This window comes from Neurospora crassa, linkage group VII (genome assembly GCF_000182925.2).
Source record: "Neurospora crassa OR74A linkage group VII, whole genome shotgun sequence".
NCBI lineage: Eukaryota > Fungi > Ascomycota > Sordariomycetes > Sordariales > Sordariaceae > Neurospora > Neurospora crassa.
In genome coordinates, this window is record NC_026507.1 from 369,695 (window position 1) to 392,150 (window position 22,456).

A 22,456-nucleotide genomic window follows, 5' to 3' on the forward strand; every position below is an offset into this window, starting at 1 on the left:
TGGGGATTCGGGGAATTTGGCCCGACGTGGTGCTCCCCTCATGGTGGTCATAGCTCCCAACCCGTTATCGCTATACAGGGGATCTTATCACTTACACGGGACTTGTCTCCTCCAACCCTAACCCCGCCTGTTTTCTAGACGAAGGGAACAGAGGACATGATGATTAAACACGACCATTAATATGTCAATGTATTATGAAGTTGCCAAAGAAGAAACTTAAATGATTATTAGCTATGTATTGAATCCAAGCTGGTGCTAACAAGATGCCTTTAGAACAGGCTATCCTTCCTCACCGACTCCCCAAAGCCAAGGTACTTCTCCAGGACCCTGTACACTAATGTTCCTACACAACACTTCTCCTCAACCGTCACAACCAAAACATCTCCTTTTCCTGTCCATTACCAAAAATCATTCTTACCCTTTCCATACCCCTTTTTCATCTTATCCCGCCCTAATCCACCTCAACCTCCCCCTCACCACCCTCCTCCGGCCACCTACACTCCCACACCTCCTCTCTATCCACATCCACATCCACATCCACATCCCCCCCATCCTCCATCTTTTGCACCACCTCCTCCTTCAAAACACTCTTCCCCGGCCACGCACAAACCTTTCTCTGTCTCCTCACCCCACCACTAGCATTCATCCCCGCCCTCCAACTCGTTGCCACCAACTGCCTCACCTCCCTCCCCTCCTCCACCCACTTCCTCAGCGCCACCAACGCATCATGCTCCTCACTTCCCTCGAATCCGGGCACCGACCAGACCCCAGACCCCATGACACCAGCCTGGAACGCCCCGCCAATATTCCACGGCGCATCCACCCCCGCCGGACTAGCCCAGCAGTGCTGCATCCCTGGGATCAAGAACATCTTGAAGAACTCTGTCGTTTCGTCGCCAAAGTACTGCATAGTCCGCTGGTAGTAAAGTTCCGACCCCTTAGTGGGTACTAACCCGTCTGCTAAGCCATGATACAAAATAATCTTGCCGCCGCGGGATCTATAGGCCGAAATGTCGTAGTGATCTGCTGTTGCTTGGCCCGGGTCGAGACGCTCAGCGAGGTCGACGACGGAATCGGAGTAAGAGGTGGTGTAGTCCCAGGCGGCGTTGTCGAAGAGAAAGTTACGCTGGTAGCCGATGCCAAAGGGGGAAGGGAGGCCGTTGGTGTTGCCGATGATGGCCCACCATTGGGCTTCGGAGCCGAGGGTCAGGCCCGGGTAGATGAGTTCGCCTGTGGTTTCGTGGTGGTGTGAGGAGTATACTTTGGCGAGGGTGGAGAGTTGGGGGTTGGTTAGGCAGGTTGGTGCTGGTTCGTTGGATGGGCAGAGAAGGAGGGAGGAGTTGAAGGTGCAGAGGTCGGGACGGCTGATGATGCCGTCTTGAAGACCGTCGGTTGGGTCGCATTGGCGGACGACTTCATCGGCGACGACTTGGAGCAAGGGCGTCGGGATGTAGGAGTCGATGGTGTTGGGGAGGTTGTACATGCCCAGCTGGGTGATGTAGTTGTTGAGGTGGGAAGTCCACCAGGCTGGGGCGCCGACAAGCACGCCGTCGAAGGAGTCAGGAAATTCTTGGATTTCGCGGAGACCCTGGCGGCCACCCGTAGAGCAGCCGCTATAGTACGAGTAAGTGATATCGCTGCCGTAGTAGGCGGCTGTAAGCTTCTTGCCGAGCGTAACGGTTCCATGAAGGGCACGCCATCCCCAGTCGGTCTTCTTTTCAGGCTGGTTGATAGCCCAAGATGTGTCGATTACAGACCCGTTGTGGCCAAGGTCAGATGAGACGGTTGCCATGCCGTAATGTGTGCCGGGGGCCCTGGATTGACAGAGACATCATTAGCAGCTGGTTCGGCCATCGAAGACACAAAGGTGGTCAAATTCCATAAACAAGAGCAATGCTCGTAGTCCGTTGACAGGAGGGGAAGAACCATGACAAAAGCAACATAAGGACATACATATCAAGCCAATTTATCCCCCCCGCAAATCCTCCATTTCCAACCGCAAGAAACCTCCCGCTCCACTCCGTCGACATCGGCAAGAACAGCCCAAACCGATAGCTACTCGACGGCGAACTCGTCACGTTGACCGTCACCGCACATAATGCGGGAAGATCCGTTGGGTCAGTCGGATACGCAATATTCGCCTTTCCTTCACCATGGCTGCCGCCATCTGGAACAGCCGCGATATTCTCCAGGTTTGCTTCGGAGGGCAGGATGCTGGTGAAGAAGGCCTGGTTGCAATTATCAGGTGGCGTTGTTGGTATTGGTTCTGCCGGTGATGTTGCAGCTGCCGAGCTGGAGGCTGGTGGTGGGATATCACGTTCCCACCATCCTAATGTGCCGGGTACGGCATGACTTTGGATGACAATGGCGAGGAGGGCAGCGACGACTCCGGCAAGAGAGGCTGTGATACGCGTCATTATGCAAAGAAGTAGAGAGATGGATAACGGTCTGTCGTTGCGGAGACCATAAAAGAGAATCAGTAAGAGGATAATAAAGGAAAAACAGTTCGTTCTGTTCCATGTATGGAAGTTTTTGACAAGAGTCGACTGATGAAGTAGACCGAGTAGAGAACATGGGTAGTTGAGTAACCCTCAGGGTAGACGGATCGAATGTGGTAGACCGAACGTGGTACAGTGTAACGTCTACAACTAAGGATATCGTGAAGACGGGTACTTGGTGTTCCCTTTATAAAGAATCCAGAACTGTATGACTTACCAGCTGCAACGACACCCACCGAGGATATCCCAACTTTCGAAGTGCTATCACGAGGTTCGGTTGGTCGTGAATCGGCATCTTGGGGTTCGTCTGGAGAGGCGAACCTTTCTTCCATGGCTTGAAACGGTCGGTATCCAGCGTAATACCTTGGCGGCTTCTCCTAGCGTTTGTCATCAAGCTGAACGGTCGGGGTAGATGCTAGCCTGCCCAAGGTGCCCGACAGGATGGGAGTTCAGGAATCTGCAAGCTGACTTGCAGAGCAGCCATGCAGCGGAGGAGCAGCCCGAGGGCAAGCTGGAGAAGCAGACATGGCAGATATATGCATTAGGCTGGTCATGCGGGTGTGACACTGAATCGCAACTGCCAACTCGATCCATTGTAGTTCCAAGACTACCTTCAATATGATGCTGGGCTTGATTGGAGAGGTTGGATGATGGGAGCTAGCTCGGTGACCTTGGGTTGAGTTGGAATGAAGCTTGATCTGTGTGCTTTCAAAGTCTGATACTACCTTACTCTTTTTCTGGAAATAGATGGTAACACAGCGTCAAGACTACAACTCTAAATCTTGGGTCGTGCGAGACACTGTCCCAGGTTTGACAAATTACGAGTGACGAGGGAGATGAAGAACACAAAGTTACAACTTCGAGCGGGGAATGATGGGACTGCGTACTGCTACCAAGCATGCAGTTACCGTGTAGCCTCACACAAACTTGCAGTTTCAGGATAGGCACAGTCGTGCGGAATCTGTCAGGTCAAAGGTCTGTCAGTTGCGTTTGGCTGTAAGTAGCTGGCTGTAGAAGCAAATTGCAGAGCTATAACCCTGCGTTGTCGGACGGTCCTGTCCTGGAATACGAGTTGTTTGAGATTATGTGGTAGTCGGAGAAGTTTACCGGCAGGCAGGGATGAGGGGACGGCTCGGGTCCGATGTGAATTCGCTGCCGCTGTTATATCTTCTCTCTCTGTTGCCATACGTGCCCAATTATTGATCTGATCCAGACTGGCGGTAACCCGAATGGTGCCCCTCCCTTCTCACCCTTTGGGTTTCTCATTCTTGCTTCAGGTTTTGTTACGGAGGCAACCTGGATCCTTTGGGGACCCCAACCTAGAACCCCACTCCGAAGAACCCCGTCCGATCTCAAGGAGGTTACTATCCGCTTCTTGAACCTATCAAACGTCATATTTGTAAGTACCAGGAGCAGAGCAGGTATCTCGCCGGGACTTCCATGTCCGAAAAGGATATTTCTCCTGTCTACAAGCTGTACGCTTGGGTAGAAGGGTGAAGAGAACTCCACTTCCGCGCTTGAATTGCTCCGAGCAAATTAACTTTTGTATGCCGCTATGACGCTCTCCCCGAACTCGATTCACATGTGTGGGTGTATCTTAAGTGACTTTGTGATGATTGCGATTGTTAATCAAAAAAGAACAAAGAAGAGAAGAAGAACAAAAGAAGAAACAACCCGGGTACGACGCTGAAATGCATACCTTGTCCATGGTGAATACGTCAGTCAGCCTCCATCTTACCCCAGATTCCCTTCTCAGAGTCGGAATAACCGGACTTCCTGTCCGTTACTTTCGCGAAGAAGCTGCCGATTCTTGTAGCCATACCAAACCCGGAGTCCAACTGCTCCCGCCGAAACCATGAGAAGCATCCCCGCATTGGTCCAGTGACCCGTGGGATATCCCCGAGCGGCCTCCTCCTTTGGGTATATCCACACACCGGGGATTTGGCCAATGCCACCCCCGACACTCACATTGATTGCAATGGCTAGACCTACGGAAGCCGTACTGTAGACATTTGATGAGAGCCATCCCAGCATTGGTGGGACACAGGCAAAAGAACCCGCCGATGCAAGGATGAGACAACCGTATCTGTGCTGGTAGGCATCTACTGGTAGTGTGACCATGGCTATAAACCCTACGGCACCGAGGAGCGAAAACACGGCGCTGTGAATACCGCGGGCATTGAAGTGGTCCGCTGACCACGAACCAACAATTTGTGTGACTGTAGGTAATTCCGTCAGTAAGGTATTCATCACGGAGGTATGCGTAGACTAACCATAAGCTACCGCATAAGGTGGCACACTCATCAACTGAGCCCGGAGATCTTTGTATCCCAGACCGGCAGTGATGGACGGGGTGAACAACGACAGCGAGCTGAAGGGAACCGATATTCCAAAGTAGATGAGGTAGTGGCCATAAAGCCGCCAGTCCGTAAGTGTAGTTTTGGCATCCTGCCACGTCATGCTGCGATGATGACTCTTGCTCCCTTCTACCTTGAGACGAGCTAGCGCAATTTCGCGTTCTCTTCCTTTGAGGTGCTCCTCTGGGTAATCCGGTAGGAAAAAGAGGACAAAGAGCGACGAGACGCACGATGGGGCGCCTTCAATGATGAAGAGCCAACGCCATGCAGATAGTCCGCTTGCGCCGTTCATGTGGCCAATGCCGTAGGCGATTGCGCCCCCAAAAGCACCGGCGAGCGTGGCGCTGGCGAGAATAGAGGCGACTCTGACACTGCGCTCGTCGGACTTGTACCAAAAGGTCAGGTAGTAGACCAGGCTATCCGCCCAGATGGTTAGCGGCTTGATGTGGTCAAAGGGGCCATCGGTGGTACCAACCCAGGGAAAAGACCGGCTTCGGAAGCACCAAGGATGAACCTCACAGCGGCCAAGGAGGAAAAGTTCTGAACACCACCCAGCCCCATAGTGATGGCACCCCATGAAAACATGAGGAACGCGATCCACCGCGAAGGCCGCAGCTTCTTGAGCAGAATATTGGATGGCACCTCGAAAGTGGCGTAGGCCACCAGGAAGACCATCAAGGCAATGTTGAACTGGTACTGGGTGGAATGGGTCTCGGTCTGCATATCATTGTGTGTCGACGAGTTGAGAATGCGGGCGTTGCCGATGTTGGAACGGTCCAGATAGCAGAGGAAGTAGATGGCAGCGCAAAGGGGAAGTATGGTCAAGTCTTGTTTACGCAACAAGGCTTGCTCTTCAGCTTGAGAATACTCGAATTCCGGGGTCAACTGGCAGAACTGCGTCAGCATGTTGGAGGTTTGAGATTGAGACACGGTGCGATGGACCTGCCACTAACCTCGTTGTTCCTGCTGACTTCGACCTCATCCAACTGTTTCTCCTTGTCTGGGTCCATTTCTTCGATCGAGTGAGCCATGGTGGTTTGAGCGGGCTGTTTGTGTTTTGACGTAGACAAGGGACGTTTGAGTAGGGTTGTCGTGATCCGAAGTGGAGGCTTGAAGGGCTGGGCTTGCTCTCTGATGATAAGGAGCAAGAAACCTGGGTACCTAGGTAGCTACCCTCGTGCCCTTCCTTGTGCTGTGCGTATTACACAGCACCATGCCAGCTTTCCAAGGACCCTTGGCCTAGCTCTAGCTTCTAGCACAAGACGATATGATTGGACACATCGGCGAGACCTGTCTTTAACCAAAGTGTGTCACTTTCAGGGTCCTCCGGTGTCTCGGGCCATGACCGTGAGTGGCGATCAGCAACCAGACATTCCATGTTGCGCCCTACCATAGGTGTACGATGTTGGGTTGGTGCCTACCTCTAGTCATTCCTGCATATTCTTTGGGAGAGTATTGTGAGCTGGAACAAACCAAAGGAAACCTATCTCCTCTGGATTGCTGGGGGCGGATAAAGGTAAGCGATAGATTGGGTGCGGGGGAGAATGAACTGGAGGAGTCGAAGGAGAAGGAGGGGAAGCAGCAAACTTGCCTAGGTACCTAGTCTGGTGAAAACCGTCAGGGTACCGAAGGGGTATAGTGTAGTACTTTGTGGGGGAGGGGCGCTAAGGTACGTCAGTGCAGATAAACTGATCTCCAAGGTACCTTTTCCCTTATCACTAACATTATCGAGCTCCAGTTCTTGATGTTCTTCAACAACGTACTTTAAGGGCTGAATGAGAATTTCAAAGGAGGATGAGGAGTAAAGTCTGAATATGTCTTTTTGGTTTGTTTTGGCATTGATCTGGTGATGAAACAGAGAAGGACAGCGTTCAGATCAATGTCTGCTTTGTTAAGGCATACAGTCTAGCTCGAACAGAACATGGCCATGGTGGGGAAGATCGACACACACTCAGTCCCGCATGGACAGGGAGACGGAGGTTGCAAACATCTCGTCTCGTGGAACTCGAACGTCTTCCCTCCCATTCAGTTCGAATAAGTACCTATCGTCGATAGAAAATGACCTGGAGATGGAATGGATGCAGAAATTTACAGGTCATGCAGAGTTAACATGCACCTTCCTTTTACGTGCCGCGCTTCTTCTCCAACAGGAAGGAAGACATCTCGCCACTGCAGTTACAAGTAGGTTGGTACTGTAGGTTAGCTTTCCAGCTTCCTTCCCCAATTGATCACCAACTGGAATTCCAACTGCGACTTCAATCTGGTCGCCAAATCTGACTCGTCCATTTCAAGAGGGCAATCTGGATGCGCATTCGGCAGTTGCAACACTGGTCCCCCAACATCAGCAGTCCAAATCGGATGGCCAGTCTTCGACATGGCAACGTTGGATCCCCGCCGTCCATGCCACACCATAAATGGTCAAATCATTGATGGTACTGATATCCAATTCGATCATGGTATTGACACACTGACAGTCTACACATTACATCTTCAATGGGCGATCGACCCGTGGCTTCTTTGGCCTTCGAAACGGATGCGCCTCGGTGTTCAAGACGAAATCATCGAGACTGATAACATCTGGCGGCGAAAAGACCAAGTAGAAATACTTGAGTGTCTCGGCCAACCAAAAGCTCTGCGAACCACTGTCAGCTATTGCATCGCTTGAATACGGCGTCATATCGGGTCAAGGTTAGAACCCTCACCTCCATGTAATCCTCCTTTGGCAGAGGATACTCGGCCTTGGTCACATCCAACACGGCCGCATTCGCAAACTCGGTTTCCGTCGCATTGCTCACAGCCGTAAACATATCCCACGCCGCCTCCTGGAACTCCTGTCTGCCTGTAATCCTCCACATGACAAACACGCTCTCAATAGCCTCTGGTCGCAGGATATACCTCGGATCCTTCGCCGTCGTGAACCCCTTTGGTAGATGTTGCTTCCACTCAAGCCTCTTCTTCTTCTCCCTCTTCCACACGTCCTCGTTCCACCAACAACTCACATCATCGCGTGACGGACAAGGCACCATGTTATACCTCTCGGGCATCATCCCCGTCGGCATCGCCCTGTAAGCGTACACACACCCCTTTGTGATCTTGATGCCCTGGTTCTCCACCCACTCCGGCCTCCCAAACAACCTCCCACCAAGTCCATAAACCCCTCCCACAAAACACCCCAAATGCTCGCTCTCCGGATTCAGCACCACCTCCTCCTTCCCATTCTTATTAATCATGACATCCGCCGTCCCAATCATCAAGACGTCCTCATTCCCCGGCACCATCGGCCTAAAAAGCAACTTCTGATCCGCCGCTCCAAGAACGCCCTCGACATGTCTTCGTACCGCGTCTCCAACCCCCCCGTAAGCGCATACATCTTGGGCAAATACTCATACAACGAATCCGCACCCCCCGCCACGCCAAACTGATTCCCGCTCGTCGGCACTACGTCCTGCCTCGCCATCGACACATAGACAGGCCACAACCCCGGGATTTTGGTGCGATTCTGCCCCCGCTCAAAAACATCCATCACCCTCGCCGCCGCATCGTAATACTGCATGTCCCCCATCACCTGCGCCAGCCTCGTCATTTCCAGCGTGAGTGTTCCCGGACTAGCGCTCACTACTGTCTCTTCCACTTCCAACCCCTTCTTTTCCCTCCTTGGCCCGCTCAAAATCTATGAAATCCACTGGCATTCTCTTTGCAGTGTTGAACCCCGCAAACAGTAAATCGCCCACCTCGCGCGCCTTGATCAATAGTATATCCCTGTGACTAAGGTCATACGCCCCTAAAAGTCCGCCCAAGTACCGAATGTTAGTCTCAAAGGTATTCACTCTGTTTCCACTTCCTTCTTGCACAACTCCAAAATCGATCTCGGCTACGGCTGCGACTGCCTCGTCGAATTCACTCCGTAACCCCATGATCCAGAGCGTATCCAGTGCGTCAACTAGCGTAGCGGCCCATCCGGAGAATTGATCTTTATATCCCCCGGAAATGGGCAGCAAAGCGTCCTTTTTCCATGCTCGTTCGCGGTAAGATTTCCAGTTCTTGATGAACACTTGCTTGACTTGCTGTCGTCGGGATTCGCGGATATGGCGCGCTGTTCGGGATTCTGGTCCAAAATGGTGTTGGATGGGTGGTAAAGAAATGGGAAAGCCAGAGGGTAGGGGTAAGACCCGGAGGGGAAAGGGCGGGGGATATTTGTAGGGGATGGAGCTCCAGTCGAAAGAGGTGTTGGAGACTAAGTTTCTCCTTTGAGAGGGGAAAGGGGAGTTCATGTGGTGTTGTAGCCAGGCGAACTCTGAGACAGCATGTGCTGCTGATGGAGGAGAGGAGGAGGAGGAGGAGGAGGAGTGAAGAAAGTAAGCGATGCTAAAGAGAAGTAAGAGGGCGAGGAGGGGGAGGATATGGCGACGGCGAGATTTGGGGCGGAGGCGCCCGCGGGGGATTATTATGCTGCTGCCGGTGGAGGAAAAGCGCGCCATTGTTGGTGAGTCAGTCAGTCAGTCGTGATTTCCGTTGTGAGACGGAGCGGAGGATGGTGGATGATACGGTGGTTTAGCAAGGCCTAACTAACTCCGTGGGATCGTGAAGACGTTGAGGCGGGCATGTAGATCTTAATGATTCTGTCGTCGCGACTACACTTTAGTTCCCTTTTTTTCAGTTTTTCAGCCCCCAAAAGCTCCAAACCAGAGGAGTTCAGAGAAAAAAAGAAATCCAAAATAAATGATGAAATAAGAAAGGTTGAGTAACCGATCATAATAATTCTTCCTTTAAAAACGGCCGCCACAAAAACCCTGACCACCGGCCGCCCATTTGCAGTTTTTGTCATTAGGTTGTTAATGGACATGGTGCCGCCGCCGCCACACCACAACTGTTTCGGTCCGTTGTCTATTGACCACTCAGCTGCTGTAGAGAGACCCTTGAGACTCGTTCGAAATGCACAGTACCGCGCTTTGGTTTATTTATCGCGACATGTCTTACAGGGTGCCAAGGCAGGTAAACCGATATGTTAAGATGCAACGGTGGAAGATTGGCGAGGATTGGCGGTGGTTGAAGTTGTATGGTATAGGGCTGGGATAAACTTGGCATGGTTGAAACAAAAATAGAATGAATGACAATGTTGGGGAGGGGGAAGGGGGAGATGAAGATTTACTGTAGATCTGTCGCGGACCGTGGACCAGGGGACGGTTCAAGTAAACACACTGCAACATCAACATGCTTTTTAGCTGTGGTCTCATCGAGCCTCTCGGCGTTTTCACGCAGAAAGCAGGTTTGTGTTGATTGGTCCAGGTGAAAATTCGATCATTAGGAGGGATGCTGTTTGTGTTATAATACCTTGTGCACCTCGGTATATCGACCGCTTGCCGGGACCCAAAGCCATGTATTCAAACCTCCACTTCGATAAACCATCACAACAGCGCTTGATTCTTCCCTCCCAGCCCTCTTCCCACCTGCCCAGTGACCTTACTCCCGCACAGGAATTCTTGTTATTGTTCAACTGACCAACACCTACCATTGAAGCCTGCCCAGAGATCAAAGATCCCCATCAAAACATGCCACAACCCCCGGCTTATCCTGTCCATACTCCATCCCTTGCCCATCCAAATACCTCAACACCCCACACTCGGCCAGCAACTCAATCCTCGCACAATTACCCGGCAAACTAACCGTCCCATCCCCATTCGACTTGACAAACCTAACCGGGTACTGCGGCCTCGTGTACACCGGATCCGTCTCGTTACAAACAATGAACGTGCCGCGCTGATACAGTTCCGGTGCCTCACTATCCGTAATGGGCGACCCGGGAGCAGTGGGTTGGTCAGCTTGCGGTGAATCAGGGCCAGCGGAGGAGATAAAAAGGCGCGGGTGACCGGAGGGCGAGGAGATGGAGATGGAAGGGGTGGAAAGCCCAAAGAAGATGCCGAGGTAGAGGACGGAGGGGAAGTCTGAGTCGTAGATGCCGCCCAGACGAATGGAGAGGGGGAAGGGGTTGGAACTGTCGAGGGAGATGCCGCCAGTGGAATTTTGGTAGTAGATTTGGTGGGGACTGGAGCTGGATCTTTCGGCGATGGTCTGTGAAGAGGAACCGGATGCAGTGGTGTTGGGCTTGGCGAGGACAGCGGTGCTTTGGCCTGCCCCGACGTGCACGCCGCGTAGGGACCAGTGGTTGATGTCGTCTAGGAAGAGGTTGCGGGCCATGTCGGGGTCGGTGAGGTTGGCGACGAGGGCGAAGCCGAGGGCTGTTGAGGTTGGAGGTTGTGGAGAGGTGGGGGAGGAGTCTTCGAGGTGAAGAGGAGTGGCCGTTGTGAGGGTCAGGGCCGTAAGGGTGAGGAGGGCCTTGGTGAACATGGTGGCTGGTATATCTGTTTCTGGCGTGGTGTTGACGAAGGCAGTATGCAAGGCGAGTGTAGACAATGGATGTCCAGCCGAATTGATGGACTTGGCAAACACGGGCGAAGATGAGATGTGAGAAGAGGGCTATGTCTTACTTTATAACATGAACATGGCGGCTTAGCAGGTTCACTTGAGCCTACTTCGATGTAGTTACAACCGCGATACAATCCTTTACCAGTCCGGTGCAACAGCCATTGTGCCGGGAAGATTACATGATGGTAATCCGGTCAGTAAGTGTGGTGGTCAACTCTCTTCACTCGAGGAAAGAATAACCGCCCCGACGGCAAGTCTCCCGTCGGATGGATGGATGGTTTCAAGTCGAGCCGCGAAGCTTTTCGAGGGCGGGACCGATGAGTATAAAAGTCCCCTACTTTGAGCAATCGTCGTGGTTGATGACACTCGGGGAAAATGGTGTCAAGACATGGTTCCCGCTTGGATATGGTTGATTGGTGAAAAAGGCGCAACTGCGTAACGTTGTTGCCGTGGTGTTTTGGTCACCGAGTGATGGGAACTCGGGCATGACAAGACAAGTGGTCGCCGGAAAGTCGGGAGCGAAAGTACCTCGGTCATTGCCGTCGGGAAACATTCCATTTCCCTTCGGTCGCTTGTTTGCGGTTGAGTTGTGGTAGGTGCCTTTGTGGTTGCATTATTTTTGGACATTTTTGTCGCAAGTACTTTTTCCGTCCCGAAGTTGTGGAAAAAAGAGATGGAAGGAGGGAAGATGAGACGAGCAATGAATGGGATGGCAGAACATCACCTACCAGTAGAGCAGCTACTTATTCACACACTAACAGTTCATCACGCTAAAAGCGAGAAAAGCTGATAGTGTTTGGTGGGGAGTCCCGATGTGGGGTCCGGATCCACTGATTGGACCAGCATTGCCGGCCGAAAACAAATCGTTTGTCAATTTGCGCGTCTGAAGTTCTTCTGTTTGTCAACATCACCACTCATTCGCCATTTTCACAGGAGCCACGGTGACCTTTTTGGACAACATGACGCGACATCAATGACACATGGTAGTAGTAGCCATGGATCCTTGTACCACCGACCGCCAACCGGATCCTCCAACAACAATGGACTCGGTGTCAAGTCCAACGGCTGCCGACCCCGCCCCCGAGACTCACCCGCAAGCCGACGACGACGACGACAAGGACGCCGACTCTCTCTTCGATGGCAAAACACCCGCATTCGAGTCTCAAACTCAGAGTCCCGCCCAAGCCCCACCTGAAGATCAAGGCAGCCATAAATCTCATTCTGAACCTCCATCTCAACCTGATGGCCGACTTGAGACTCAACCTCAAGAAAGTCAACAACAGCAACAACACCAACCACAAACTCAACCAGCCCGTGCCAATCCTTCATCTGATGGAAATCGACCCTTGACTGGAAATTCCTCAACCCCATCTCACAGTCATCCAAACACCAACGGCACCGCTAACAATGGCCCCCCACCCGGACCTCATACCGATCTTCATCCTCGGCCAGCACCAAGCCCTCATCCCAATGGCATCTATGGACATTTTGGCCCGCCGCCCCCCGACCTGGGACCAAAGCCCATGCCTCCAGCACCCGCTGTCCATGGACCCTTCACGTATGACAAGGACGGCTTCAAGGCCCTGGGCTTCAAGCGGGAGACGCCCTACAACCTCCACATGATCATGCGTGATCCCAATGCCGTTCCGCCCATCGAACCCGTCGCCAAAGCCTGGTTTCACGCCCAACTGATACACTACGGCATCCCTGTTCACCAATCTGCCCCCGGCGCTGAGCCTCTTCCTGGCGACTTGTTTTACGCTCTACAGACCGCCCTATTCAGAGAAACCATCAAAGAAGGCAAGCTCCCGCCTGCTGACATCCTGACCATCGAGGACAACCTCACAAGACAGTTCAAGGACATCAACAGACAGTACAAAGAAGCATTCACGTATTGGGAACAGCAAACCTTTGCGCGATGCGCCACCCCCACCGACGAGATCAACTGCAGCCTCGACCTGTTCATGGCCAAGTATTTCTTCGACACCAGAGGCCGACCTGATCCATGGAAAACACGGTACCCCATCATACTGCACAAACTAAACGACTACGACGGCACCCGCCAGGTGGTTAAAGCCGTTCCCGGGTTGCGGTCCCATATGATGCCTCTCTGGTCTGTCATTTGCTGGGAGTGGTACGGCATCGAGGGGGCCATCGAGGAGGCCTTCGCCAGCATTGCAGCCTCTCATCCGTCCATAACCATCCATGTGCCTACCATGGAGGCCCACTTCCACATCGACTACTTTTTATCCAAATATTTTCTTACCGGCTTACACGGACGGCCCATGCCCATGTTGACGCCGGAGCCCGTCGTCATCGAAGGATGGTTTGGAGGTCCCGATATTCGGAATATTCTGACACATGCCGTCCTTCGCGTCCCTGACCTCCGCGTCTGGGCTTTTATCGGCAACGGTATCGACAAGACGGTGATCGGCTGGGGTGACAAGCCGTTTGAGGTGATAGAACACCTGAGAGAGACGTCCATGCGCCAACAAGTCGCAAACACAACGCCACAGCGGGTGGAGATCCAAGGTAACCCTACCTGGGAATTGGCACTTCAGCCTCACTTCCGCTTGTGTCAAATAAAAGCCCATCTGTTACGGACAAACCCCCAGCAAGCATACGAGCCCTTTGAGATCGAAGAGCTGGTTGGCTCGTGGCTGATCCAGTGTCCTGCCCTGGAAGACGGTGGATGGGGAGGACGCCCCGGCGAAATGACCATCGACATTCTCAACTGGCCTGTTGACAGCTACGGCCTGGTAGCGTCCATCAACCTCAAAGTTGCCCTAGGCACCATGATCCTCGCCAAATCGGAACAATTGCTAGAGGAACTGTCAGCCTACCTACTCCATGACCCTGAGGTTCTGCCACGTATACCCCATCAGAAGCGAAGACGAGGCGATGACTTCTTCGTCGAGTATCCGCGACGGAGATCCCCCTATGACCCCATGCCTCCCGTGCGCATCTTCTTCGACTGGATCGGCCGGCGAGCTGGCGAGCTTGACGTGGAACTCGACATGGACCCCGCAAACAGGAACAGGGGTTGGGTGGATATCGACATGAACAACAAAGCCTTTGGCAAGGGATGGCTAAAATACGCAAAGTTCTTTGGGAGGGACAACCCAGTTGCGTTCTCCATGTATAAAGTGATGGATCAACCGAGAAAGATGCCAGAGCAGTGGAGCAATTTCCGGCCTAAACAGATGGAAGCACAGCTGCAGAGACGGGTGGAAGAACAGCTGCAGAGGCCGATCGCGCAGCCCAAGGAGATCGCGCAGCCCATGGAGATCATGATCACCTCAAAGATACCGCCGCCGGCGTCGGACCACACGCTTCCACCACTACCACCGCCACGAGCAGCGCCGCCGCCACGACCAGCACCGCCACCACGATTAGCACCGCCGCCGCCGCGCCCACCGTCTCCGCCGAAGGACCTCCCTGGGTTTCAAAAAATACGACCAAGAGATGCCGAGGGGATACAGATAGGAATGCATACAAATCCGCCCAAGAAACGACGTGGACCGAAAAAGGGTTACAATAGAGCGCCGTCTGACATTGTGGTTCACAAGCCAGGGAACGTGGTGCCGCGCGAGGGAGGCGATGGTAAGGAAGAGAGGAAGACGTCCGCCTCGACACCGATGGAGGGTGAGGGACATGTAGAAAGATATGGGTCAGAAGAGGAGGATCAGGAACAGGAGGAACAGCAGGACGGCGAGCAACGAGATGATGCATCACCAGATAATGCAAATGGGCAAGCCGAGGAAGAACAAGGACAGACACAGAACCAGGAGCAACAAGAGGGACAAAAAGGACAAGGGGAGGGAGCAGATAAAAAGGGGCAAGAGGATGAAGATGACCTTGAGACATACGAAACGCCAGCAGAAGAGGCGCCATCAGCACCAGACGCGAAGGAACAGCAAGACGACGGCGATGGACGACAAGAACAACAGGAGGGGCAAGAACGAGTAGAGGACGATCAAGGGGAGCAAGAGGAGGAGGAGGAGGAGGAGGAGGCCAAAAAGGAGCAGGAACAAGGTACGGTATGAATGACTAGGAGTCAGTTCAATTGCTTTGACGACATGGGGGTCAACGGGCATGAAAGAGGTTGATTGATCTACAAAGGCTAACATACGGGAACTACCCATGTTGTAAGTAAAAATGAAGAAACGCGGTGGATTTGAGCATCTCCAGTCGTGAAGATGTATATACAGAACGGTACCACTAAAGGACCTACCTAACACAGATCAATCATCAGCCTATGGGACAATTCCAAGTCCTGCTGCATACCTGGCTGGATTCGTGACTCTGTTGAGTTTCCCTCTCGTGTAAAAGAGACTCATATTTTATTAGTCCGATGGAGAGACGCGGGGAGAGCTCCAGTCCGCGTCGAGAGGAACCTCAATCAGACTCTAAATCTACTTTTTTTTGGACGACGCCCTGCTGGACCCCAGACGATGCAAACTACCTAGGTAATTATCTTCCATCCGAAAAGTGTGCCACCCCGACTTCACTAAGCCTACCTATCGTCAGTTCCAGCAGCACCAGTTCAAACAATCGGAGCAGGCAGGCCGGTTCCTTCAACTATGCCTAGGTATGTGCCCCCGGCAATCAGATAGTTACCTACCTACCTACCTCATCATTATTTTAGGCTGACTTTGGAAAGTAAGTAGGCGGCATCAGGCTTACTGCCAAAGCCGAACTCTACCTCTACCTACATACCTCTATATATGCAAGCCACCACCTGTGTGTGGTCAAGGCAAATCGCGTGCTGCTCGCGGATTGGATTTGGCTCCAAGGTAGCTAAGGTAGCTACCTCTAGCTGTATGATGATGATGCCATCTGGCCGATCGTTTGTGCAGGACGGGAGCTGGGCACGGCGTCCTAAGCATTCGCATTCGCATTCGCATTCTTGCAAAGGGGGGAAGGAAAGATGCTATGAAAAGAAAAGATCAGCTTTGGTTGCCAAGCAGGATGCAGGGCACAGGTACAGGTACAGGTACAGTTCGGTTGGGACGGATTCGCGTGACTACTAGTGGAGGATTAGCAATTATGAGTAGAGGTATTAATGAGATATTTATTCTCCATCAATTAGAGAAATGGTTCTCGTTAACGAGTCGGGGGGACTTTCGAGTGATTGGAATCCTCCAGTCGTCTCCATGGCTGATGGAGCGATGTGAATGTCGGAATGTTCCGTCGTTTATGGGTTAAGCGCGTGACAGCGAGATAGCGCCATCCGCTGTAGGCCCGACTTTGCAAGTGGTGAGGAAGAAAATCACGAAGGAAGAGGTTGGAAGGAAGTGGCAGTTGTGGTTGTGGTTGTGGTTATGGTTGTAAGTGGAGGACCAATGTCCCCACTCTTACTTCTTTGTTAAGTGGGGCGGTCCAGGAACGGCCGGCAGGGACCTCCAGAGCATCCATTTTTCCCTCGCCCAACAGAAAATCGGAATGCAAAAAGATGCTGGGCTGGGTGTGAAGACAAAGCTGCAAAAATGGCAAAAAAAGTGATGGTCTCTCCCGCCGGGAATTGAACCCGGGTCTCGAGCGAAATCGAACTGATATCATGTTCAAGCTTGACAAGCTCACATACTGACCACTATACTACGGAAGATGTACAACTGTTGGATCAGCTGTCGTAGTTGATTGGTCAGAGAGGGCTTCTAGTGAGCCTATATTGTCTGTCTTGAATTGCATTCCTAGAATATGGAACAAATCATTCTAACTACCTGTCTGCATCGAAGGATTGAACAGATTGATATTGGGAAGCTTTTGGAGGAAGGCGACTGGAATTTGGGAATAAGTTTTTGGGGTTTGTTCTTTCGTGGTTGTGTATCGTGGGAGTGAAGTCGTAAATCTGGGGCTGGTTATTACGACACTGGTCTCGCATGTGTTCCCTCGATATGTCAGGCAGCTAACACATACCAAAGTCACTCTCTTCTCTACCATTTACCTATTCCCCCTTCCAACCTAGACCTATCAACATCCCCTTCCTTTACTTCAAGTGCCTATCAACACAAGTTACACAGTCTACAATAACCTCCACTCATTGGACTTCTTAATGCTTGGACTGTCCCCAAGGAAGAGAAGGAAAGGATAAGAGTGTACTTCCATGAGGAGATAGGGTATAGGTAACCCATACGGAGCCGATTTTTCACGAGTCAGATTGAGGATTATGCTGATTTAGCCACGCAACTGTCTATCGCCATTATATACCTAACTAAATGCACAACGAAAGCTAATTCTCTATCCGTCTTCCCAATTCATCACAATCCAGTACTGGTTTGTTTTTCAGCTCGGTACGCTAGGTAGGTACTATGCCGTACTCTGTACACCACACTACGTACACGAAATCTATCCCGAGTATTGTCCCAAACCTCGCAAGAACCAATGAAAATGGCTGGTACGAATCACAAAAGCCGTCAGCAAGAATCCTATATGGCATTTTGGATATCAGAAATAACGTATTCAGGGTAAGATCACGCATTAGTCAGCAGTGAGAATGCATGGGAAAGTTGACACGAGGTCTCGAACTAGGTGACAAACAAACCAGTACTGGACTGAACTTCCCTGTTACTCATCACTAAATTCGAGTCCACTCATAATGTCCACTCATAATAACTCCTCGCATCGCTCCATATGTCTGTTTCCTTTGCGAATATTTCATCTTGTCCCGACACTGCTCGCCTTAGCTTTTCCATCAGTTCGTCCAGGAGTTCTGTCCTGTAGACTGGTACGAAGGCTGTCTCATCAAACTTCTTTAGCCAATAGTGCGCATCCTCACTACCTCTAGGCACGGAAATAATATTTTCCTTCGCGTATGTTAGTTCAGTGGCAAAATGCCGCTCGATTACTTCCTTGTAATCGAGGTCGCCAAATCCCATCTCTTCCAGATTCAAATTAGTCCTCCTGTCAGCTGTCTCACGCATCATATCTGCTACTTCCACCTCTGACCGACATCTGACGTTAAAGACCTCTTCACCATAAGCTTTATAGAGCTCCATCCGAGTGATGCCGTAAATATCGGCCAGTATTGGATCCGTCACACTCCACCAGTGGCGCCAGTGAGCCAGCAACCGAGTTGTGTGGCCATCAAGATTATGGCTACCCCAAGAAGGAGGCGTTTTCCCCAGATCTTCAAATTCATAACAGCCACAATCGAACTCCGTCGAGTATTCTTCATCTTCATCATGCCGTTGGAGAAACATGAGGAGGGACCCACGGTAAGCGAACATTAACAGTTTTAAATGCGATGCTAGTTCCTCGTCATCGTCTCTGATCCTTTCGACTTCTTCGGGTTTGGGAGGGTTCATTTTGTATTCCCGCCCTAGACAGCATGTGTGAACGAGGCCGAGCCTGTCAAACAACTCTAGCCGCACTGCTTGTTCGAAACACAGCGACTTTTCGTCCCGGGTAAGAGAACACGACTCGAGCCAAGAAACTAACGCATTCGCTTTGTGCTCATGTTGGTTGCATATACGGGAGTAGGCATCAAAGGATACGTGGAGGTGTTGTGGTAGACATCCGTCCGAGGCAAGACAATAACAGACACAGCTGTCTGTCAACATGGGAGGACACAGGCCGGAAACGTACTGAACTAGCAGACGCATCAAAGACCAGTGTGAGTTGGGCTGAGTAGTGCATCCTTTTGCTAGCCGCTCTAAGAGATTGCGGCTGCTCTGTCTGCGACGCCCGAGGTAGCCTTGTTTCTTGTGATGTATCGGAAGCGGAAAATTCGGACTGGCACCCTTCTGTAGAAGCCATACGCATATCGGTAGTGGTGCCAGTCCAGAAAGTTTCCGCGTGGCTTGATCCAGAGACGTTCGCACCAGCTTGTCTCTTCTTATGTTCATATGAGTCTTGTCGAAAACGGTGAACCCGTCGTCGATAGCGGTAAACCCGTTGTCGAACAACTGCTGCGCCACTACGACCAGCAGGAAGCTCTCACGGACCTGTGCAGTAGACGGAGCTTTAGAAGAACCCTTGTAGATGCGCGGTGACCCATAGTGGTTGTCGGAAAAATCGCCCAAGACTTGATAGATCGACCCAGCCCATCCAGGGTGCAAGGCTTGGGGGACTTGAATCCCTTGATCTCTCAAAAGGTTGTATAGTTCTCGCGCATGAGCATCCAGCGGTATGACTTGAGTAGTAGAAAGTCCCAGTCTCTTTTGGTCGATGGGCGATAAGTGTTGACGGCCAAGGGTAGCAAGATCCGTACGTTTGCGAACATGCGACTTGACAACGATCTGGGCCCAATCCATTGCATCAGCCTTGACCAAATCCATCATGAGCCTAATGAAAGGGAAAGTATTCATAGGCATGAAGAACGAGTCGAGAATTTGGTGGCAAGATTCCTTGTCAGATATCAGGAATGCCAGCCAAAAGGTGCGTGACGCATCCGACGTCCAGACGGCAGACAGAGCCTGCAGTCCTTCCCTCCAACCCACAGCCAAATCTAAAACACTTATTCCGTATGAACCAAATGCTTGTGCACTCCAGTTGAGTGTGGACGATGTCAGGAATCGTTCCAGGTTACGGAGATCTCGATCTAGTACGATCCTTGCGAGTTCCCCCTCGAAAGTGGCTTATGATAAATGTCAGCAGCGGTACAATTAGTCGAGACGGCCCCTTCGATCCAAGAGGGATGAATGGTCAAGTATATCTTTGCTTACATGTAGACAAATCTGGTTTCATCCTAAGCAACGTCAACATCGTACGATGGACGCAGGCATACTGGTTTACCTCGCCCGATAAATCATCAAAATCAAATTCGTAGGTGAATTCAACGTCGTAGAAGTTCATATCGGCAGCAAGTTTAATCGTGCGACTGTCCCAATGCAAGGACATTGTGCTTAGCATAATATCGAATGGCAGATGTGGCTGCTCTATCGAATCTAGCATCTGTCCGAATAGGGGTAAACTCATTTGAATAGCGGCTATTGCGCTGTTCAGAGGGGATGCTACTGTAGCATTCATGGTTCTGTGGGGATGGAATATGGCAAGGTGAGTACATGTAGATCTGTTCAAATTCAAATTGCAATGGATCTTGTAGTCACACATACTGGAATAAATCTTGTCTAAACGATTGATGTATTTGCAACGTTGGAAGTGCTATCAAACGGCGTGATCTAGAGTTATCGGCGATAGAGTGTGATCCAGAGTCACCGGGGATAGAGTGTGCGTCAATGCCATTGACTGAGATGAGCGCGAGAAGGCCTGTGACTTCGTCTGCGACATGACTATACACTGGCATCAAAATTAGGATCAAGAGCATCATTTCCTATGGGGTTGTTAGTTATGAACGATGTAATGCCGTCATGAAGGCCCGAACAAGTAGAGAATATGGTAGTGTGTGTTGAAGAAGGACAACTTACATGAAGGACAGTATATCCAGATTCATCCCTGTCTCTGATTGAACCAATCTGGAGGATATGAGCATCACATAGCACTCGATGAATATGTCGGAGCTCTTGACGAATACGATCAATGTTCCACACAACCGCGGTATTGCTGTCGTGCCCATTGTTTGTGGGACAAATGCGGCGGACACAGAACCAAGGGTACAATCGTTCATCAACGTAATACTCCCTGAAGAAATCGAGCTCTGCGCATCGCTCGGCGAAATTATCAAAGAGCCTGAATATCGCCGAATTGGCCCTTTGAACGGTAGGAAACACTTTGAGCGGGAACCGGAGCTCAAAACCGCCGCCGCCGATTGTCGCAGAGAAAGCGAATTGCACCGTTTTGTTGACCAGAGGGAGGAGTTGCATGCATAGCTGATAGTTCCAGGTTTGTTTCACAGCCTGTCCTCCACTGTAGGGACAAGAGGTATGATGTCGCTTCTGGTTCTCATAGCCATAACCAAAAGAAAATGGACCACGTCTGAATGCCTTTCCAGTGTTGTAAGTTTTGGTGTCACAACCACACACTGTTGGCCCGGAAGCGGAGTGCCGATCAAAGGAGCGTCTCGCCGCTGCAGAGTTGCTGTGTCTTCTCGGGTTATTTGAATACGGAATCTGATTCATCAGAAGCATGCTAGCTACTTGCGCTCTATCTTCGTGGGAAAGGCGTGATACGATAGGGAGAAGCGCATTGGAAGCGCTGGCGTACAGCCCTTGACCAGTCATCAGTAGCATTAGTTCGCTCCGCAATTCGTCCCTGATCGTTGCCGGCTCAAGTCGCAGCTCAAGTTCGATTCGGGTTGTTGCTGGGCTGGCTCGTGTCTGCTGAGCTCCGATGAGTGTAGAACCATGCACGTTCACATCGATATCAACATCGGTCTTCCTGCTGTTCAGCTCATAGACCTTGTCCTTTATCTCAGCCAGAACGGTGGTGTTCTCATTGACTCTCGTTCCAATGGCTACACTGCTCTCCCTGAAGGCTGTTAATATCTATTGCATTTGAGGGGCAACTTTGGGTTGACTCACAGATTTTTGGTGGACAGAGCAACCTGGAGACCTGAGAGTCCGCGGTGGATTTGCTCATTGTACCGCTGGATAGCTTCGAATCTGTCGTTGAACTCCCCTTCCTTCTTGATTGTGATGACGTCTCGCCAGAGCTTTTTGATCCCCCTCAAATCCTGGGTGGTAGGTCCAACAAGGGATTCGATCTGCAGTTCCAAATCTTGGGCGACTTTGTGTGCTTTTCCAATGTCGTCCCGGTAGGTTTGCAGTTGAAATTGGCTCGACAGACTCAGGAGAGTTGGGTGGGCTAGGTGATCTCGCAGTTGTACCATATTTTGTTTCGATATCTGAACAAGTGTCAGAAGTTCCGTGAGCTTGGCAGGAGTGTCTCTCAGGCTCTTCAACAGCCCAGCGCCCTTGATTGCGCCCTTTGCCGCCAGCTCAGCGAACTGGCATGCAGCGGCCACGATTCCGAGAATCGACGCCGGGTCCATGTTGAGGCGGGAAGCGACGACTTGACAGAGGACAGGAGGTGAGTCCAGTGTTGGTGAGAAAGAAGAGAACAGATTGGGGAGTGTGAAGCTCCGTCGAAAATCACCAGGGGTTAGTTGGAAAGGAACTTGAAGAAGGCATGAAACTGGAGAGGCTGGCTCGGCTAGCAGGCAAGAATTGATTGCATGTGGTGTGGTGGGGACGTTCAATAATTGGGCGATGCCTTCGTTCAGTTCCTTCCTTCCATCCACACGAGATACTTACCCATCAACCACGCTCTCTCCCGTTA

The 22,456-nt window shown here is 51.5% G+C and overlaps 6 protein-coding genes and 1 non-coding gene across 7 annotated transcripts; 1 reads left to right on the top strand and 6 right to left on the bottom strand.

Annotated features, from left to right (window-relative positions):
- Positions 1-451: 451 nt before the first annotated feature.
- On the bottom strand, positions 452-2,417 carry NCU09026 (feruloyl esterase B; the record flags this gene model as incomplete). Its single annotated transcript, XM_953880.1, has 2 exons — positions 452-1,814; positions 1,954-2,417. 2 exons carry the CDS (start codon positions 2,415-2,417, stop codon positions 452-454), a joined length of 1,827 nt encoding a protein of 608 aa, XP_958973.1.
- A 1,755-nt stretch (positions 2,418-4,172) lies between these two features.
- On the bottom strand, positions 4,173-5,966 carry NCU09027 (MFS transporter). Its single transcript, XM_953881.2, has 4 exons — positions 5,809-5,966; positions 5,331-5,740; positions 4,772-5,271; positions 4,173-4,717 (listed from the first exon to the last, which is right to left on the bottom strand). Exons 1-4 carry the CDS (start codon positions 5,884-5,886, stop codon positions 4,251-4,253), a joined length of 1,455 nt encoding a protein of 484 aa, XP_958974.2. The 5' UTR covers positions 5,887-5,966; the 3' UTR covers positions 4,173-4,250.
- A 1,371-nt stretch (positions 5,967-7,337) lies between these two features.
- gh47-8 (glycosylhydrolase 47-8) lies at positions 7,338-9,333 on the bottom strand (the record flags this gene model as incomplete). Its single annotated transcript, XM_953882.2, has 4 exons — positions 7,338-7,487; positions 7,558-8,137; positions 8,194-8,525; positions 8,587-9,333. 4 exons carry the CDS (start codon positions 9,331-9,333, stop codon positions 7,338-7,340), a joined length of 1,809 nt encoding a protein of 602 aa, XP_958975.2.
- A 1,031-nt stretch (positions 9,334-10,364) lies between these two features.
- Positions 10,365-11,200, bottom strand: NCU09029 (hypothetical protein; the record flags this gene model as incomplete). Its single annotated transcript, XM_953883.2, has 1 exon — positions 10,365-11,200. The coding sequence occupies one exon, from the start codon at positions 11,198-11,200 to the stop codon at positions 10,385-10,387; it is 816 nt and encodes a 271-aa protein (XP_958976.1). The 3' UTR covers positions 10,365-10,384.
- A 997-nt stretch (positions 11,201-12,197) lies between these two features.
- NCU09030 (hypothetical protein) lies at positions 12,198-15,607 on the top strand (the record flags this gene model as incomplete). Its single annotated transcript, XM_953884.2, has 2 exons — positions 12,198-15,313; positions 15,522-15,607. The coding sequence occupies exons 1-2, from the start codon at positions 12,259-12,261 to the stop codon at positions 15,605-15,607; spliced, it is 3,141 nt and encodes a 1,046-aa protein (XP_958977.2). The 5' UTR covers positions 12,198-12,258.
- A 1,180-nt stretch (positions 15,608-16,787) lies between these two features.
- Positions 16,788-16,886, bottom strand: NCU15352. Its single transcript has one exon. It is a non-coding gene; the product is annotated as a tRNA-Asp (tRNA).
- A 985-nt stretch (positions 16,887-17,871) lies between these two features.
- On the bottom strand, positions 17,872-22,217 carry NCU09031 (hypothetical protein; the record flags this gene model as incomplete). The annotated part of the gene is made up of 6 exons (XM_953885.2): positions 21,700-22,217; positions 20,647-21,646; positions 20,518-20,552; positions 20,007-20,291; positions 19,102-19,564; positions 17,872-19,023 (listed from the first exon to the last, which is right to left on the bottom strand). The coding sequence occupies exons 1-6, from the start codon at positions 22,167-22,169 to the stop codon at positions 17,872-17,874; spliced, it is 3,405 nt and encodes a 1,134-aa protein (XP_958978.1). The 5' UTR covers positions 22,170-22,217.
- Between the last annotated feature and the right edge of the window lie 239 nt (positions 22,218-22,456).